The sequence below is a fragment of the Pistacia vera genome, unplaced genomic scaffold, assembly GCF_008641045.1.
Source record: "Pistacia vera cultivar Batoury unplaced genomic scaffold, PisVer_v2 Contig740, whole genome shotgun sequence".
NCBI lineage: Eukaryota > Viridiplantae > Streptophyta > Magnoliopsida > Sapindales > Anacardiaceae > Pistacia > Pistacia vera.
In genome coordinates, this window is record NW_022196602.1 from 60001 (window position 1) to 81271 (window position 21271).

The 21271-nt window shown below is 34.3% G+C and overlaps 1 protein-coding gene across 1 annotated transcript; it reads right to left on the reverse strand.

Annotated features, from left to right (window-relative positions):
* Positions 1–211: 211 nt before the first annotated feature.
* On the reverse strand, positions 212–1385 carry LOC116115462 (probable carboxylesterase 15). The gene has a single exon (XM_031401618.1). The coding sequence runs from the start codon at positions 1328–1330 to the stop codon at positions 323–325; it is 1008 nt and encodes a 335-aa protein (XP_031257478.1). The 5' UTR covers positions 1331–1385; the 3' UTR covers positions 212–322.
* Between the last annotated feature and the right edge of the window lie 19886 nt (positions 1386–21271).

Consider the following 21271-nt stretch of genomic DNA (forward strand, 5'->3'; position numbering starts at 1 on the left):
AGTACTGCAAAATTTCTTTTCACTTTTTGAATGATAAAATCAACAGATTACATAAAGATTAAAGCTTTACAATTAAATTAAATTAACTCATAAATCATACCAATTTTGAATAAGGGGAAGTAAAAAATCCGGTATTCTATAGATTAAAAGACGCACACAAACTATAATATAAGACGACAACATTCATTACACTGAAGGAAGGCAGATATAAATCTTAAAATATTTTTTCATAGATCCATTTTTTTAGTACATATTATAATTAACTAAAATACTGATTTTATTTTGCCTACTAGAATAGACATCCATACTTAAATGGTTCCCTCTAATGGTTGATGATGAAATTTGCCATATCTTCAATTAACTTATTGGCTTGAACCGCTGTCTCTGGGTCCATATCCATGGCGAAATAGAAACTATGTCCCATTCCATTATTTATCAATATCTCCACTTCTTTACCGGCCTTCTTCATAGCTTCGCAATATTCTAACTCTGAGTCTCTCAATAAATCCATCTCCGCCACCACTACAAGCATCGGCGGCAACTTTAGGCCGTCCAGTGGCGTAGCATTTGGGCCCATTGGACACGTGATTGGATGGTCTTTTGTAGCACCAATCGGAAGTGCTAAAGACATGAACTTACTTACCATGTCACGAGTCAGCAACGGTGTTTCCGGTAATTCCAAAAACGACTTGCTCGGCTCGGCTCGCAGGAAACCGGGGTGTATGGCTATCCCGCCAGCTATCTTCACCGGCTCCGTATTCATTCCTCCAGCCCGAGCCGCTAAGTCATGTACAAGATTCCCACCAGTGCTATCGCCGATCAGAAAACTTCGTTGAAAATCGGCTAAATTGTCGAGCCACGGCTCGGATGACTCGCCTCGAGCCACTGAAGAAAGCCAGAGGAATGCAGCATAGGCGTCCTCACATGCAGCTGGGAGCCGATCCTCTGGTGCAAGCCGAAGGTAGACAGAGACAAAAACAGCTTGAGCCGACACCACAAGCCGTTTATAAAAGTTGTAGTACATGTACCAATCAGGACGGCTAATGCAAAAGCCGCCACCATGAAAATGAAGGATGAGGGGTAGCTTATTCTCTCCCAGGACATTACTATTCTTCTCCGGGATGTAAATCCGAACGGTTAGGCCACTGTTAGAATCAATTATCATATCCCGAGTAGCAACCCCGTCAACAAATTGATCGTGGGGTGGAGCACTTTTCATCAAGATTTCGACCTCAGGTGGACCAGTCCACGAGCGGCAGACTGTTCCATCTTCGAAAACTCGGAGCCAGTTGGAGACTTCGTCGACAGTGTTGTTGTTTTTGGAAGCCATGGCTGGTTGGATAGGTGAAGTTAATTGGTTTGCTTGCTCAATAGTGGGAGACTTTGGCTAAAATAATAGTTTAGTGGGCCATTAACTGTACGAGCAATGTTATAGTTACGGAAAAAAAAACATATACTAAATTCATGTCCTGACAGAACTAGTATCATCATCTTTTCTTATAAACAAAAAGTCATAATTAATTGAGGGTCAAGATGGTATCACTTTTATCAGTGCATGAATTTGATATATATTTTTTCAATAATTGTAATCATTTTTTCTCACTCAAAAATAAAAATATAGAATGTGGTTGTAAAGCTGCAATAACTATTTAAATAGAAGAGGAAGACAACCTCACATTCCTTTCCTTTCCTGTACTCATGATATTGCATTTCAGTTGGATCCCTCTATACTAAACCATAACTTTAAAAACTAATAGGTTTTTGAAGTTTGGTAAATTATCGTTACACTATTTTTTCGATGTTAATATTAGGAGAAATTATATTAAATAGCTCAATTTTGTACTTTGTTTTTAAAAATGTCTCAAGTAAATAACTTTATTTCAAAATTTCAGCACTTGTTGATCTAAATTATCTTTAACTTAAAAAAAAAAAAAAAAGATTATTTTTTTAACTGTAACTTAAGAAAAGGGTTATTTAATATAAATTTTCTATTATATATAATGGTGATTATAAAAATAAATATATTAAATTAAATTGATGATATTACAATTCTTATCTCTTAGTTAGTATTACCAGAGTATAAACCATGTTAAACTTAATTTGAGGATCGAGGGAAAAGCCAAGTTTCTGGTAAGTAGTGAAATTAGTTTCCCACTTGTTTTTATTTTTTATTTTTCAAAGTTCACTATTGGTCTTAAATTTCTCTTATACTCTGCAAAGACGACAAGAACCTCAACGTTTCATGCTGAAAAAGTAATAATGTTTTGTCTGCATTACCGGAGAATAAATTAAAGATATTTAACTATTCCACCTACATATATACATATTATTACATATATGCTTTCTCGTTGTTGCGGGTAATGCTTTGTCACTGCTTGTTTTCCGTGTTAATATTATATTGATAACGTTTCTTTTTACACCTAAAGATTTGTTGACAAGTAAAATTTTTGTCTTCTAAATGACTTTAGCATAAGCTGTACGGATAGACAGTAAAAAAAATTTACTTTTAATTAATGATTTGTTACGTATAAGATTTTTCTTTTCTGAATTTTATAAAACTACATGGGTATATGAAGGGGAGAGCTACTACTGTGTTTTTGTTAGGAAATGAAAGCATCTAAAAACTGGTGAGGAGAAAGATAGAAAAAAAAAAAATCAATAAACGAAGACAGCACGTTTGCGAAAGGCACTTTTATAAAGTGGTAGTCACGATGATTTGTTTCTGGATAATGGATGCGCAGCCCGGCCAGCCCTTTAGACTTTGGTGGAGCATGTGTTTCCTCAGTTTCTTGAAAAATGAGTTTACAGTAACTTTGACGAGAAAACATTAAAGAAGATCATAGGGATTTTCATACGGTATGTCATATATACAAATGTTTTTCGTCTTTCACTTATCAAATCAAGCTCTATTATTTGAAAGAAACTAATATCAATACTAGAGATCTCACATAGAGATATTTTTCATTTTTCAAGATTGTTGGGAAATTATATCATATGATTATGAAGAATCACAAGAAGATATAAATCAGACACAGTCCCAAAAAAGACAATTCCAATAATTAAAACGATGATTTTTATGATATATCGATCTATACAATAAAAAGTAATGAAAGTGAAATATATAAAATAAAATAAAAAAGATCAAAGACTCTTGTTAATGACCAAGATGGATGCAGCGGGAGTTTGGTATATATCATATTAGAACTCAATAGGTTGACTTCTGATAGCTCTTGAGAGAGAAAAGACTTTCTTATTACAGTATGTTGATACGTGATTTGAAAACCAACAATTATGTATGTGTAAAGTGTTAAAAGGCTTAAAAATTATACGTAAGGATGATTGTGAGAATGTTTATAATATTGTGACCTGTTAGTTAGTGCATAAATAACAAGTTGATAAGATCGGTTTTTAAAGTGGTTCGAATACTATGAGCAAGTCTTACGTCCACTGTGTTTATATTATACTTTGTTGTGTGATCACTAATAAAGATTACAAAGAAAACAATCTCTCATGTTATCTCTTAAGTTACAAGTAGTCAGTAAATTATAAGAGAATGATAAATCAGTTTCTTTATAGTAGTGTATTTTTACTGTTTTTGTTATAAAATGGGTGTCTGAATTTTTAGGAATCGATCTCGCTGTGAGGAGTGAATCTTTCTATTTATAGTGTTTTCAACTCAAAATAATAAGTGTTTTAATAAATTGTTTTGATTTTGTTAAGATCTTTCTTCCTTTTAATTTGTTGAGAACTTCTATTTATATCTTTAAATTAAATAGAATTTTGATATATGGTTGCACAAAATATCTTTGAAGTGGGTTTATGAATTATCCAATTATATACTGTTTGTCTTTGTACACGTGGTGAATCCTGAAAGGTGGAGTTGAATGCTGAATCTTGATTAATAGTAATGATGTCAGCATACACTTTAGGCATAACAAGTTACAAATACAATCATAAAGTATTGCATTAATATATGTGATATGTTTACTTTTCATGATTGATTGATTGGAGGTACATTCATTTTATATAAAAAAATGGTCAATGGGGTAAGGTTACCTTCCAAGTAAGTGGCACAGCAATCACACGTGATACATTTCAACTTGCACCTAAAAATATTGGCTCTCATCCCCAGTCAAACTATCTGTTTTTATTGATCTCAATTCTGAAATGCATGAACAAAGGGGGCCATGTTAAATGTTATTAAAGACAAAAGGAATCGTGGCAGGGACCAAAAAGTAGGTCCCGCTCCATGACTGGGACACCTTGCACATTTCTAGCCATTTAACGTGATCAGACAGCCCCATCTCCCTAACTGTAAGTGCAATTATTAGCACCACTGTCTCCTACACATGCCGCACATTTAATGGGACAATTAATCTTCTTTAATATTTTTATGCGGCATGTCATATATACAAAGTTTGGGACTGGTCCTTTTAGGACTCGTCCCATTTCATAGGCCTGGAATCGGTTGCAGGCCTATAAGTGATTTTAAGACCCAGATCGGTTTTAGTCCTATAAGCCTGAAAATTTTATTTTTTCTTTTGTTTCTTTTTATATTTTAAGGACAAAAGAAAATTTTGTAAAGGTTTTTAGTATTTTTCAGGAATAGATTTGTAAGTTTCTAAAAGTTTAATTAATTTTAAAAAATAATAAAATAAAAAATAAATTAATAGTTAATTTTAACATAAATGTAATATTCACATTTCACACATTCACGCTTCACAAATAAACAATTAAATAATTTTTTATTAAATTATTCATCTCCATCGTCAACAATATTTACATAATTCAAATCTGTATTCCTAAAGAGTTCGAGTAATTCGGGATCTTCAGGGTGCTGTTGTAGTCTTCTTTCTGTATGAGTCCAATCCCGTAAACATGTTATCACTTCAACCATCTCATCGGTTAAAGAACATCTTCTGTTTTTAACAATCCGGCCACTCGTTGAAAATGTTGACTCAGATGCAATTGTATAAACCGGCACAGGTAAAATGTCACGTGCCATTTGGGCTACAATGGGGAATCAATTTTCATGTTGGTTCCACCATTAAAGAATATCCATGTTACGTTTCTCCTTTCTCATCATAAAGGACAGGTCCACTTGTAGGTAGCGATTCAGTTCATTTGATCCATGTATGTACGAGCTGGAGCTGCTACTTCCGCCATGTTCCATATACGTCCACTTGCTCGATCCTTGATGGAGGTCTGCATCAGGATCCTGATCATCTCTCCTGAACGTTCCACTTCCACTTCCATTGTACCTGTTCTCATATAAAGAAAAAAAGCTGTCCAATTTTTGTTTAAAGTCAGTCAAATAAGACGTATAATCATGTCCTAAATGCTCGCCTAACTCAATAATTATACAATTAATTACGTGTAATTTAAACCTAGGATCTATAACAAGGCCTAATCCATATAAGAATGAATATCTAACCAATATTTCTCATATTTTTCTTCCATCTTTACCCTTAAAACGTTATTATATCTATATTTAGCAAAAGTTTTAGCAAATTGAAGTAAAATATCTAACACTAAATTAGTAGTCGAATAATAAATATCACTTAATGTATTAGTAGAATCATAAAAAATTTTAAGAAATGAATAAAAAAGTTCACAAACCGCTCAATCATCATAGCTAACAACTTCCTCTGGATAGTACTTTCGGTTGACGAAATCTGTAATTTGTTTTGTGGTTGGCAAAGCTTTTTCCAACATCAAGTAGGTGGAGTTCCAATGGATAGTTATGTCCATACATAACTTCAAAGGTCAAACCGGTGGGTCCTCTTGCTTACAATATTTGACGTACTCCTACCATCTTTTATTGCTACCGCCGAAGATAAATCCGATAGCCGCACGCACCATTTCCATCTTCGAATGTATAGCAGCTAAACCTACTTTAACTATCAAATTGATGATGTGGCAAGCACATCTCTAGTGAAAAAATTTGTCTTCACCACGCGGATCCAATCTCTTTTCAAATAAAGAGATTTTCGCAATGTTAGCAGCTGCATTATCAAGCGTTAGCGCTACAACTCTATCAGTTAATAAATATTCTTGCAAAACTTCAAGAATTGTAAAATAAATAGTTCCAGCACTATGTTTTTCATATAATGGTTTAAATCCATCAATTTTTGTTGTAAACCCCAATTATGATCTAAGAAATGTATTGTGACAGTTAAAAAATCGGTTTTTGATCTACATGTCTGATGTAAGTGCAATAGATATATTCCTAAAATTTTGAAATTTGTTTTTAAGTTTATTATTTATTTTGTTATAAAGTTTTAGTACATCTCTTCTACTTGTACTTCTACTAACAGGGGTATATGCTGGACATAATGCAGTTTTAATTATGTGAATAAAATAAAGATTTTCAGATAAACAAGTGGGAGAGTCTGTAGCAACTATGAATCTTGCTATTTCCTCTCGTGCAACATCTGCATTGTATTGTCATGTTGAGAGAGTTGAGGATTGTCGATTAAAATTAAGTTGAGTTTGAATTTCTCTACCTAATCTGGTTGAAGATGTATCGGGCAACTGCATTATTTGGGGGTGCTTCTTCTCCACATGTCGTCACATCGTCGAAGTCCTCTTCTCAGCGCCAATAATGGTTCTATGGAAATTGCATACCCCACACGATTCTTACCCTTCCCCATTTGTCTTTGACTGTTTTGATTTGGTGAAGTGTCGCCATAAATCAGACACGACCCTCTTTGACAGTCGAGGGGTTGGGCTATGCCTGTGCCCGTTGACTCACACCTCGCATGTATTTGGCTACACCTCGTCCCAATTGAAAGCGGTTGTGGAATTGCAGTTGCTGCCTCTAGAGGAAAGGGTAAAAATGAATTGAACCCTTCCATTTCTTCGATGGATGGAACGTAAAACTTATTTGGGGATGATCCTCTGAATGCATCATTTCGGGAATCCATTATGAATTTATAATAAAATAATAAATAATTAAAATGAAAAGAAATTAAATAATAATATGAATAAGAGATGATATTGAAAAATAGAAAATTATAAATAAATAATACGAATAAATTATAAATATAAATATAAATTAAATGAGAATTTGATTAGAGATTTGGAGTAGAGAGATTACGAGAATGAGAGATTGAGTTGTGTGGAAAAAATGAAAGATTTTAGGGTTATTATAGTGTAATTGTGGGGCCCCCTACCAACGGTTATAAAGAAAGCAAAAATATATATATATTATAAATTTTGTAAAAAAATTTTAACCCCTATAATTTATGTTTATTTCAAAATTTATAGGAGGTTTTAAGTAATTATACAAGGGACCAAAACGAAAAAGTTTAAAAAAATTTGGGCCCAGGCCTCAGGCCTTGGAGGAGGGGCTTGGAGGAGGGCCTAGTGGAGAGACCGGACCCTCCTAATTAGGCCGGGCATGGACCAGGTTTTTGGGCTAGGTTTTTGGACCCAGCCACAAATGCCCACCTCTAATACAAACGTTTGCTAAAGGCCATTTATTTGTTTTTGGATAATGGATGCGCAGCCCGGCCAACCTTTAGTGGAGCATGTGTTTCCTTAGTTTCGTGAAAAATGAGTTTACAGTAACTTTGACGAGAAAATATTAAAGAAGATCATAGGGATTTTTTTTTTAGGTATGTCATATTTATAGGTATGTCATATATATGACATACCTATAAAAAAAAATCCCTATGATCTTCTTCTCTCTTTACGAGTCGAGACGAATCAAGAAATTAAAGGCTCTGCTCGGACTCGGCTCGAATTCTTCTTCCTTTTCACGAGCTGAGCTCGTTAAGCCAAAAACTCGGCTCCAATTTGATTGGAGATTTGGAGTAGAGAGATTAAGAGAATGAGAGATTGAGTGGTGTGGAAAAAATGAAAGATTTTAGGGTTATTTATAGTTAACATATTATTCATTTCACTTTAGATAATTAAATTGAAATTAAAAAACAAATAAAACTAAAAAAATCCTTACAAATAATCCCAATAACATAATATATATATAATGAAGGGGCATTCATGAAATTTATAGTGTCATGGGAGAAAGAGTTAATTTTAAAACTTTGAGATGAGGTATCTTGAAAAATGAGTTTTCTTCGGTCCATTAATGGGTGTTAATATCTCCACTCTATATATTATTAAATTAAATTAATTATGTATCCTAACTCATGTGACAGTTGATTTACTTAAATTATCAAATCAACTACCAAACAGAATAGGATACAAAGTTGGATTCTAATTTTATATATATGGGAGGGAATTGGACCTCAAAATTGTAGCTTTTTACTAGTTGAGCTATAATGTTGCCAACATTTTCATATTTCCCCAGCCCAGTGCATGCTTATTGTACATCTTTTCAGATCACCAAATTTGCTTTTAACTCTTGTTTTTTTAATTTTTGAGAAGAACCCATTTGCTTATAGTTAAAAATATGCATATAAAACTGCCAGAATTCTTAATAGGGGAGATGAAAAATCTTTGAATTTAAACTATGTAGGTGGGTAGTCTTAATAAATAGAAAGCATAGAAAGAACATGGGAACCTTCAAGAAAAAGAGGTTTCATTGTGGTGATAATCCACAATTTTGTATCAAGTCAATGTATCATTAACTGTTATCCAAGTAAGTGGGCACTAAGCTTATTGGCCAATTTTTGACTTGGAAATAATCACTTTGAAAAAATAAAAGATATTAGTTAAATAATCAAATCAATGGAAGGGTTTCATCATTTAGAGATCAATGAAACAAAATTTAGCAAAACCACATAAAACCAAAATATAAATGATTTATTTGAGTTTTTAAGGATTTTATAATACATTTTTTTTATTAAATTTTAAAACAAATTTGATTTCGCTCCATATGTAATTGTGTAAAACTCGGTTGAGAGAAAAATCTTCTTTTTTTTTTTTAATTTATTTTATTTAGAATACTCAATAGTTTAAATGGGCATGTTAAGCTAGGATGACCCATTGGCTTGCGTTGTCATTTTTTCTTTTTTTGTGGCCTGTTGCTTATAAGGGTTTTATTAACCTACTATCATTGGAGGTGGGATAATCCGGTTAACCAAACTGGATAGGGCAAACCAAAAACCGAACTGATTATTCGGTTTAGACAAAATGCAAACCAAACCATAAACCGATTGTATTCGGTTAACCGATTTTCAAATTTAACTCTAAAATTCTTAAATTTAACTCTAAAATTCTTCAATTTTTACATTCAAAACATGTGAGCAGCTGAGGATTGCAGATCTGAACGGTGGTGGAAACCGGAGCTGTAGTTGACTATCATGACGTCGTCTCTGTTCCTGGTTCAAGGAATAGATCCAACGCAGCACATCAGCTGTGGATTGTGGTATGTGGGTCAATGGGTGAGTGGGTGGTTGTTGTGGTGATGCTGTGGATTGTGGACTGTGGGTGAGTGGTGTAAGAATTCATGCTTAGAAAGGGTAAAATTGGTGTAAAACATGGTATAAGGTCATGTGACATGTTATTGAAACTAAAAGGGTGAATTTGTTACCTTTTATGCTTTACAACTTTTGAAACTTAAAAAGGAGTTCAAGATCCTCACCAAATTTGATGAAAATTCTCAAAGTATAATCCATCCCAAGATGAAGAAAAGAGAGCCAGCCATGAAAGCTCAATAGAGAGATTTTCAATCAAAATGAAAAATTAGATTAAATTTTGGGAATATCACTTATTTATATACAATGACCATTTTGAAATTGTTCTCAAGTCCTTCAATTAATATGAATCCTTTATTAACACTTAATACAAAATCAATATTATTTTCAAGTCCTTAAAAATAATTTCAATTTAATATTAACTCTTAATATTAAATCATTATTGATCCTAAGCCCTTGAAACAATTTCAATTTAATATTAACTCTTTAATATTAAATCCTTAATTTAAACAAATTTATAATCAAGGCATATAAAATAATCCTGTTTAATATTTAACCCATTATTGAATCCAATTCAATAATATATTTTAGTCCATCATTAAATCTAATCCAATAATGACCAAATTACCTTATTACCCTTGGTAAGTGCTAGCTTCCCATGAGTAATCATTTCTCACCAATACATAAATTCAGATGCACACGTTTACATATGAACATCGTTCACCTTTAACGATATGTATTACTCTCTCTTCTCATAATTGGTTTATAAATGTGACCATTTAGGTTCACTGTAACCTAGTCGTGGGCCCAATATCGCAATCTGATATGTTTTGTCATAATTCTTTATGATAAAAACTCCCACTGATCATGGTAGGCATCTAGCAATGCTCTATAACCCTTAAGCCACAATGAAGTTAAACTCCAATGAACCTATTTTGCCCGATCGTATGTTCTATGTAGTAAAATCTCTCCATCATCTAATCTTGATTAAGTATAGGTTTATGGTGTGTCAAAACCCTTAACTTAATCTTTATCCGAATTGTCAATCAATACAATGGAACGTGTCATCATGAAAACTCCTTTTCATATGACTATTTTGTACTCTGGCCAATGATTTCCTTTTTCCAATGTTTATTGACATTCGTTTAGGAACTCGAGACCAAACCATTTCGAGTCAACGGATCCCATCTTGACCATCATTTGTCCTCGCATATGAATAACATATGACCAAACTGGCTTCTTACACAAAACATGACTAGTCTCATATATATACACCATATGAATCATATGCATCCTATGTCGAGTCCAACCGTGATGTCTCGGGTCTAAGGATCATTGGTGCACTAGTACAATCCTACGATGTATCATTGACAACATTCTAAATGTCCATGTGATTCATCATAATTGGTCATATTTGATAAACAATTCACTAACTCTTTGTCCATGCTAATGCCCTAGTGATATACCTCTTATAATCACCCACACTAATACCATCACATGATATTCAATGAAGACATTCAACATGCCTACTATGCAATGTTATTGCCCAATGAACATTTATGTAGGGAATGCTTCAATGATTTAATCTTTTAAAGATTTGTATCATCCAGACATTTCACATGGATTATAAATAGTATAAATTAACCAGTTAACAACATGTGAAATCAGAACTCTTTCTTCCATTCTCAAAAGAGTATTTACAAGATATAATGCCTTGAAACCGACAACACGATTGGTTCCTAGGGCATACACTAACAAGTGGGTTATTGTTGTGAACTACAGTGCAGCAGCTGTGGACTATGGTCATCGCTAGTGAGTGGGTGGTTGTTGTGGTGAATACTGATGTTGGTTTAGTGAAATGGATGTTGGATAGGTTTGGAGTTTGTGTTTGGTGATGGCCTAATGGGTGTGGGTGGCGTTGCTGGCGAAGTGCAAAGATGGAGTCTAGTCTGGAGTGTGGAGATTGGAGGCGGAGAAGAGAAATAGAGAATAAGAGTAAAGAGATGAGATATTGCAAAACATAAAGGCAAAAAAATCAAAACACATTTTCCTTATATACATAAGGTAAAACCTGTTTTAAAAACAGGTTCCGGTTAACCGGTATGGGGAATATCCCAAACCGAAAACCGAACCCGATTTTTCGGTTTTTAAAATTTTGCAAACCGAACTAATTTACAAAAAAACCTGATTTTTAGTTCAGTTTCAAACTGGTTTTCAGTTCAATTTGATTTTCGGACTATTTTCCCCACCCCTAACTAGGGGCGTTCAAAAGCAGTTGACCAAACCGGTTAACCGCTTTTCTGAACCGAACCAATTTTTCGGTTTGGGAAAATTCCCAAACCAAAACCAAACCAGTTTGGGGGGAAAACTGGTTTTTTGATTAATCGAAAAACCAGTTATCCCTTTTTTTGGATAAAATTTATTTTTTTTAAAAAAAAAATTTCCTAAATTAAATTGTAAACATAAACAATACATATCCAAATAAAAATTAAACATTCATATATATCCATTGACCACTACTAACAATACATTAAAAATTGATACAAATAAAAGTCTGAAATGAAATAAAAATAAAAGTTCATAATAAAAACAACAAAATAATTAAATAAGTCCCAATGGAAAACAACAAAAGAAATTGTGCAAATACAACTCCACAAGTGGAAATCAGAAACCAACATTAAGTCAATACAAGTAGATCTCCCAATTTCTGCCCAAATAAAAATTAAATGTTAGAAGTTTATAAAAATTAAATCATATTTTTTTTTCGTTGCTTACAATAACAAAACTGTTAAAGAAATCAAACCTCAATTAAATCCTGCAAAACCTTCAATCATCAAGATGAATACGAGAAATATTTCCCATTGTCGAAGACTCAAATTCTACAAAAAATAGGTCATATAAATAATGGTTAAATTCAAAATACAGTCAATAAATCCAATAAAGACAACATAATAACTAATAATTGAAACTAAAGCAAAAACTGTTAGAGTTGGTGTCTTAAAGTCAATCAATTATTGTAAAATTGACTCTTTGTAATAATGTTTATTAATCAATAAAAGACAATTTTCTTCTATATCATGTAAATCAATAATTGCGTGCATTGATAATGCCCTTAGGATGGTAGAACCGTGACGAGGGTATCAAATGTTTCAAATCTTGATAGTAAGAACCCTATACTCACATATGGTGGCCATTCTAGAAATGTCCATAGCCTTAGTATTATTTTGACCAAGGACAGATAATATGGTAAGGCTATTATAGTGTTGAACGACCCTGTCAAAAGACAGTGTCTGATCTCACTTGTCAAGGTTGTTTGCCAACAACCTAGTGCGACACATGGGTGCTTAGGCAAGTTCACTGGACAGACCCACCAAAGGATTTCATATAGATGGTAACCCTAGTGTCTATGGAATAAATCCTCTAGCGAATGGTGGTGCATGTGATCCTTAGACTTGAGATCGCCAGAGCGTCTTGTGAATTGATTGGTGTAGTTTGACACTAGCCTAACGTAGTTCTATTTATAGCTATCAATACCGTAGTGATTGGCTGCATTAAGAAGTATATCAAGACTATGATGGATCAACAAAGGTATCATCACTCTCGGGTATGGGAAAAGTTATCTTACGGCGCAATGCAATGAATGACAATGACACTAAAGTTGTGGCCATAGTGGGATTGAGTTGTTGCTTAATCCAATTTATTATTCTGGTCATTGGTCCAGTAACTGAATACAAAGATATCGGGGATATTTGAGGTTGACACTATTTCTGTAGCTTAGCCTTGATGAGATAACAGATGATGAAAAGATTTGATTACACGGTAACCATATCATTGACAGGCTACAATTTCGCTGAATCTGACTCTATTGGGTGGCCATGATGTCTTGCTAGGGGCCAATCTTGATCTGTGTGTAGTGAGACAATTGATTGGAATTAATCGCCATACTACTCACTGTCGATATGATGAGGAGCCTACGGGTCACACACTTAGAAGACAATTTAAGAATTAATCTATAACAGGGGTATTTTCGTCTTTTGGGACGAAAAGGTATTTTGTTAATCTCACAGTGCAATTAAATTTGTTGGGGGTTATTGCCTGTGTTTAATTTTAATATCAATATTAGAATTAGTGAGATTATATTTAAATATATGTGCGCATGTATTTAAATGAATTATTATTATTTAATTAAATGTCAATATATTATTGTATATATATTAATTGATTTTAATTGTAATAATAATTAATTAAATTTTAAAATACCAATTAAAGGGTGTTTGGTTGCAAGGGTGAACTAGGGTTGGAGCCCATGACTATTCTTAAGTGGAATAGGGTTTTTAATTGTTGCACTATGTAAGTGTAACTTAAAATTAAAAACATAAGAGAATTATTCATTCAATTAGAAACCTGAGCCACACAAAAGCTCTCTCTCTCTCTCTCTCTCTCTCTCTCTCTCTCACGTTTCACTCTTGAGTGAAAAAGAAAATTTTTTCTTGTTTTGTTTCTTTGATTCTTGAAGCCCTTGGTTATTCTAGTACAATAATCAAGGGCTCTACAGATTGTCTTTGTATGGATAGCGTGAGTGCGTTTCTACGTTGAATCAAGTAGCGAAATCAAATCTAGAGATATTTGGAGGGGCCTCCAAACGTGTGTAAGCATTTTGAATCCTTGATGGATTTATTATATTAGTGTAATGCAGAATTTATAAACACTATAATCTGTACCCAGATTTGGGATTAAGCATTTGATTGGTTTTTATTGGTTTTGAGACTGTGTTTCTTCATTGCATATACTCGATCACTTGCCAACAAAAACTTTACCTAACTCAAACTCTGCTATCTCTTCCAAGCTCTCCTCAATCATGAATGGTTAACGTGTAGCCCAAATCCAATCTTGTGTACAAATAAGAGCCTCCACCATTTAGGAGTGAGGGAGCTACAAAATGGATCTAATACACAATCCCTAGTGTTAAACGCTGACTCAAATGCAACAGTAGAAACCGACATAGCCAACACATCTCATGCCATTGAAAAGAGAACTAGATATCTATTTGAATTGACTTTCTACCAACTCAAGATATCAAACATCTTGTCCTTGTGACGCTGCTCACATTCATCCTCTAAATATTTATCCATCTCAGATTTGGCCACCGTAACTTCTTATCCAGCCATTGCCTTATCGTACATACAATACATTAATTCTTCAGGATGAACATTTACATCTTCAACATTAACCTAACTTGCTTGTTGAGATTTGTTGACTAGATTGCCCACTTGGAGAAGCATAAACAAGCTTGTATTGGTCAAATAAAGAGTACAAAGTTGTATGCACTTTTGTCTGCAAAAGTTTAGCATTAACATCATCATAGGAATTACTAATAAACCAATTCGCATATCCTAACTTGAATCTAGGATCCAACACCACTGCAATGAATAACATTAAGTTGATGTTATCAATATTTGACCAATATTTATCGTGTTTTCCCTTCATTCTTATAGCCATAGTACTTAAGCCAACATCATTACTTCCACACCATGTTGAATTCTGCATTCCAATGGCAAAGATCTCGCATATGTATGCATTGCTGATAACAAAAAGTGAGCTCGACATAGGTAGAATAGAATCATAAAAAACTTTCCAAAAAGGTAACAAGTAATGGGCATACTCCCAATCACTAGGCATAGGCAAACCCTTTGACTTTTTCCCTCTAGTAAGTTCATCTCTATACTTAATGTCTTGGATTTCCAACAACTCAAATGCTTTCTGAAATTTTAAAGCCACATCCAACATTAAGTACATGGAGTTCCACCTTGTTTCTACATTAAGAACCAAAATATTTTTTTGTTCAATCTTTTCTTGCTCTACACACTCCTTAAACGTTTGCAATCTCACTGGAGAAGACTTCCATATCTCACTATAGAGCGAATTCTAAAAATGGAATCCTCCATGTCTTTTAACCCCTCTTTTACAATAAGACTCGATATATGTGCACAATACCTCATGTGCAGAAAGTCACCATTCAAAACACTACCTTCCAACTTTCTAACGATTCTGGAGATATTTCATTCCAACATCATTAGAACTTGCATTATCAACGGTAATGGTGAAAACCTTAGAAATACCCCAATCAAGTAAAGATCTCTTAATTGCCTTGCTAATCAATAAACCTTATGACTAGCAATTGGATAAAAGTTTAAGATCTTTTTATGTAATTTCCAATCATCATCACTGAAGTGAACCATCAAACACATATAGTTAAGGTTTTGGCAAGATATCCATGTATCTGTGGTAAGACTTACTCTCTGAATAAACTTACTAAAAAAGGCCTTCAACTTATTTTTCTCCTCAACATAAATATTAAAACAATCTCTAGCCACAGTAATATGAGAGGGAACTTGAAATAGAGGTTGTGCATTCCTCATCATATCGCGAAATGCCTAAAGGGCAACTCATCAACAATGATCATTCTAGCTAGAGATTATCTAAGCCTATTTGGATTGAATTTCCAAGTTGTAAGTGAAGATTGTGTGGAGATGGCAGCAGTACCACTTGATGTCATGTGATTGTGTCTGTTGAAAAACTAAGATCCTTTGTTTCTTATCCATCACACTCAAAGGGTATTTTTTACATAGACTTAAGTGATTCCGTAGACAACTAGTACCACTTTTACTTGGACATGCAAGGACATTCCCACAATAATCACATGTTGTTGGCCTATCATCCATATTCTCACAAGGATTTACAGTAAAGTGAACCTACATGTCAGAAGTATTCTTTCAAGTATTAGAACTTACACGTTTGGGGACTCGTGGTGGTCGTGGTCATGGATCGGGATTCGTAGAAGGCTATGGGGCTACTAATGACCTTGAAGTCAGATTCCTACTAGTTGGTGTCTTAGGACTCTCATCAATATTAGAATGGTCAATGGCCATGGGATTAGATTTGGACATCTGCAACATCAACACAAAGAAATATGTGAAAATGATTAAAACTAAAGACTAAGATAATAAATATAAACAAATAAACAATCCAATCAAAGTATCTTACAACCTCTTATCTTTATCTTAAAAAAAAATGTAACTTATTTATTCAATTATGTAGATTAAAGACACATCCCTGTTGTTGAATTGTAAAATAGGAAATAGAATTATTCTCTTTGTAATATAGAAAATATAATTATAATAGGAATGTAACAATTTACTTCCTAGATTAGTTTTTTGTTTTTGCTATAAATTCATTGTACATTTCATTATGAATATACAAGAAAATATTTCTCCACACCTGCAACCAAAAAAATGTATTTGAGTTTTCCCCCAAAACCAAAAACCAAGTTCTTGAATAAATCATCATAATCTTCGGGCAGAAAATTGAAGAATAATAAAAAGTAAGCATCCAAAACTAAATAAAACGCCTGCATTGTTCAAGAAGCAAACATCCAAAACTAAATAAAACGCAATCCAATCCCACATCAAATTCAGCTAGCAAAAAGAAACAACAACACAAGTGAACTTAACTATATTAGCGATTCAAAGAACAAGCCTACGCTAGATCTATGACTGCAAGAAACAAAGCATAAAAGAGGCAATGTCAACATGTAAGAAAAAGTCCACACTCCGCAGATGCTAAATCTACAAAACAGCCCTACAAATTTGACTTAGTTGAAGTAAACATTATAAAGTTTCTTAATTGTTTTCTTGGAAATAATTATGAAAAAATAGTAAAATGAACTGGAGTTAATACCATAAAGATGAGATCTTTATCACACATTCATATCATTAATCACTGAAAGAGTGAAAATTGAGATAAAGTTGCTCCTTATACTTGATTATTTGTGTGTCTCTGTGAGTGACTAACTGTGACGAATCTGGAGAGAACTCAAAGAAGACGGAGCTGAAGAAGATCATAGAGAAGAGATGGAGTTTGTCCCACTGCTAGAAGACGTCGACAAAGCTACTGCCTACCGAAAGAAAACGACAAAGCTACTACCTGCCGGAAGAAAATGACGAAGTTACTGGAAGAAGACGATGAAGCTGTTGGAGCTGGAAGAAGACGACGAAGCTATCGGAGCCTAGAAGAAGACGACAAAGCTTCTGGAGCCTAGAAGAAGACGACGAAGCTGTCGTGACGTAGTGATGGTGGAGAGTTTTGAGAACTGAGAGCGAGAAGGGATATCGGGAATTTGGGTTGGCATTTTAGGTTAAGTGAATTTACGAATTTAGTTTAGATTATTATTATTTTATTTAAAATATAATATATATATATATATATATCTATTATATTATATATATATTATATATATATTATATAATATATATATATATATATATATATATTATGTTAAAACGGATTCAAAAAATCGGTTTCGGTAACCCTTTTTTTTTTTTTTTCCAAACCAGAAATCTAGTTTTTGAAATTCTTCGAACCGTAACCAAACCATTTTTTTCGGTTAACTGGTTTAGTTTGGTTTTGCATTTTGTTGAAACACCCTACCCTAACTATCATTGGACTACAATTTATTAGTGGAATGCTCTCGTTTTGTAATTCACTCATTCATTTAATTTTAAATAAGGGTACTACTTGTCAATTATTGTAGCATTTTTATTTGAATATGACAAATTATTTTCTTCATTTATGATGTTTGGTACTACATTGTTGAATGAGGTTTAGTAGTGATTGGAAGAGTACTTGTCCCTCATGGGTGCAAAGGCCTATAAGTTACTGTTGACCCCTTGGTTAACAACTCCACATACGATCTCATGTCTGATGCTTTGTTGTAGTATTAAAGAGACAAGGTTCTGGAGCTAAATTTTTATGTTAAAATTATACTGTGTCAGCTAATATATATGAGGAACAAGTTGTATAGCATATAAAGTTCAATGGATAGAGGAACAAGTTGTATAGCATATAAAGTTCAATGGATTGATGATATGTTGGGGTTATGAAAAATGCTTTTAATGATTGGACTACTCGTGTGAATAACTTGTCTAATGTGTAGTGAAATTTTGAACCCTAAAATGAAGAAAAATCCAACCAAAGCTGGGGTTGGTTTGCTTGAATTGATTATTGGGGTGCTTGTGTGAATAAGGTGCAGGAGGAGCCACAACTGTTTAATTTGAAGTTTCAATTGTTCGGTATTGATTGTGAGATTCAAAATGTGGACCCTGTTGAATTTAGCTACAATTGTTGATAAAGGATATGAAAAAGTGTTGCAAAAGAGAGTGAGGAGTTCAGCTTTATCTTGACGAGAAGTTTAGGGTAGAGGTTAGGTATCATTGTCAAGGAAGAAACGTTTAAAATAGTGATGAGGATGTGGCCTTCCTTTTTGAGAGCAAATGGGTCCAAGGATTGAAGGATATTAGGTTGTATGTCAATGCTTACTTGTAGGTTTGTGGAATCGTTGCAACCTTTACCAGAACCCAACCCTAATAAGCTTAATGACACTCAAACAGATATTCCCTTCGAAGAGTATTCTAAGGATGACTCCATTGGATGATGTCTCCTATGATGATGAAAGCGGTAATGAGTTTGCTGTGTAGCTAGAAAGTTGAGGGTGAGGCTGGTGAAAGAATGGTCGGTACGAGGGAGAGGAAGGGGTTGAAACCAGTGATAATAAGGGAGAGGAAGGGGTTGAAACCGGTGATAATGGGGGAGAGGAAATGGTTGAAACGGTGATGATAGGGGAAAGGAGGAGCTAAAATTGGGGAGCATCTATTTGATTACTAGAAATACAATGACGATTTCATAAGGGTTTGAGTGAGGATAAGGGTGCAACAGTAGGATGAGTAAGCATATGAAGGCAAATTAGTTTCAATATGGGGTAGATGGGAAAATTTATTTTGAGGTGGGGCAATGTTTAGAATATTGACCATTTTAGGAAACTTTCAAGGACTACATAATAAGAGAGGCTTCGCAGGGAGAATGGGTATAATGACAAATGGAGGATCAAGTGTGTGTGTAAGAAGAAGGCTACTCAGTCTTCTATATGCAGCTTAATGGTTGACAAGCCATTGTTCCAGATTAGGAAATGAACACACACACGCATGCCTTAGATATTTAACAATCCAGATGCCTTTGCCTCTTAGATTGGCGAGAAGATATGGGGCTTCATTCAATCACACAAGGGGAGTTGTCTTAATCCCTTATGGTGAATTAGGAAGAGTGAATTTTTTAGAGATACATAAATAGAAGTTGTATAGGGCTAGGAGGTTGGCACAGGAATGACCCAAAAAAAAAATGTGTTGATCTTTTGCCTAGTTGTTCAAGTACAACCAATTCTCTAGGTCGTCAACCTTAGATCAATGAGTAGAACTTAGGTTGATTAGAGAAGACACATAGAGTCTTACAATAGAAAAAAAGTCCCACAAAGTCCTAGATTCAGAGGATTTTTTCTAAGTTTTTTGCTAAAAAAGAGGAGGGGTGTAGGCATTTACAGGGATTGATAAGTGTCATTTGAAAGGTCAATATGGTGGGGTACTTCTATCGGTTGTCTTGAGATGCAACAGTGGGATATTCTTTTAACAATAGTGTTTGTGAGGCAGAGAATATGGCTCGTGGGGTTTCTTCCTTTGCCTATCGCATGTATTTTGGGTGATTAGAGCATTATACATTCATGGGATAGCAGCAAAGTATTCTAAATGCAATAGAAGCTGAGTGGCTAAAGCAAGGAGTTGATTATGTACTGGCATGTGAATGCAAACTTCAAAAAGCATTTCCCTGGGGTACACATGAGAAATTGTTTTGGGCAGTGAGTAGGTTACAAACAAGCCAGATTTTGTTAAGGCCATGGTAGCGTCAGGATGGTGAAATGTGGACTCCGATGAATTAGCTACATATTGTTGATAAAGCATGTGAAAAAATGTGTTGTATAAGAGATTGAGGTAGTTTAGCTTATCTTGATGAGAAGTTTAGGGTAGAGGCTAGGTTACGTTTTCGGGGAGAAACGTTTAAAAGAGTGATGAGGATGTGGCCTTCCTTTTGAGCAATATGGGTCAAAGGGGTGAAGGACATTAGGTTGAGGTCAATGCTTTACCTGCAGAGTGTGTGGAACCATTGCAACATTTACCATAACCCAGCTCTACTAAGCCTAATGACACTCCAAACGAAAATTCCCCTCAAAAGTATTGAGGATGACTTCCATAGAGTGATGCTTCCTATGATAATGAAAGCAGCAATGGTTTGTTGGTGCAGTTGAGAATGTTGATAGTGAGGCTGGTGATAAGGATGGGTAATGGGGGAGAGGAAGAGTTTGAAACTGGGGGAAATCTGTCTGATTACAAGAAAATGGAGGATTTCATGGGGGGTTTAGTGGGATGAGGATGAAATCATAGGATGAGTAGGCACAAAGGCAATTGTTTCAGTAAGGGCAACTGGGAAAACTTATTTTGAGGTGGGGTAGTATGTTTAGAAATATTGACCATTTAGTAAAGTTTTCAAGGTCTACAATTCAAAGAGGCTTCGTAATGAGAATGGTGTATAGTGACAAGTAAATGATCAAAATAGTGTGTAAAGAAGAGGGTGACTCATTCCTTCTATATGCAGCTTAATTGTTGACAAGCAATCTTCTAGATTAGGAAATTTGAACACATGTACGAATGCCTTAAAGTATATACACAATCTAGATGTCTAGATGTCTCTGCCTCATGATTTGCCGAGAAGATAGGGTGTTTCATTCGGATCACACGGGAAGTTGTGTTAAGCCCTTAGATACTGATTTAGGAAATGTGCATTTTTTTAGAGATATATAAATAGAAGTTGTATAGGGTTAGGAGGTTGGCCACTAGAGTGACCCAAAAAACATGTTGAGTTTTTAGCCTGGTTGTTCAAGTACAACCACATTCTTCAGGATACCAACATTCGATCCATGATAGAACTTAGGTTGATTAGAGAAGAAG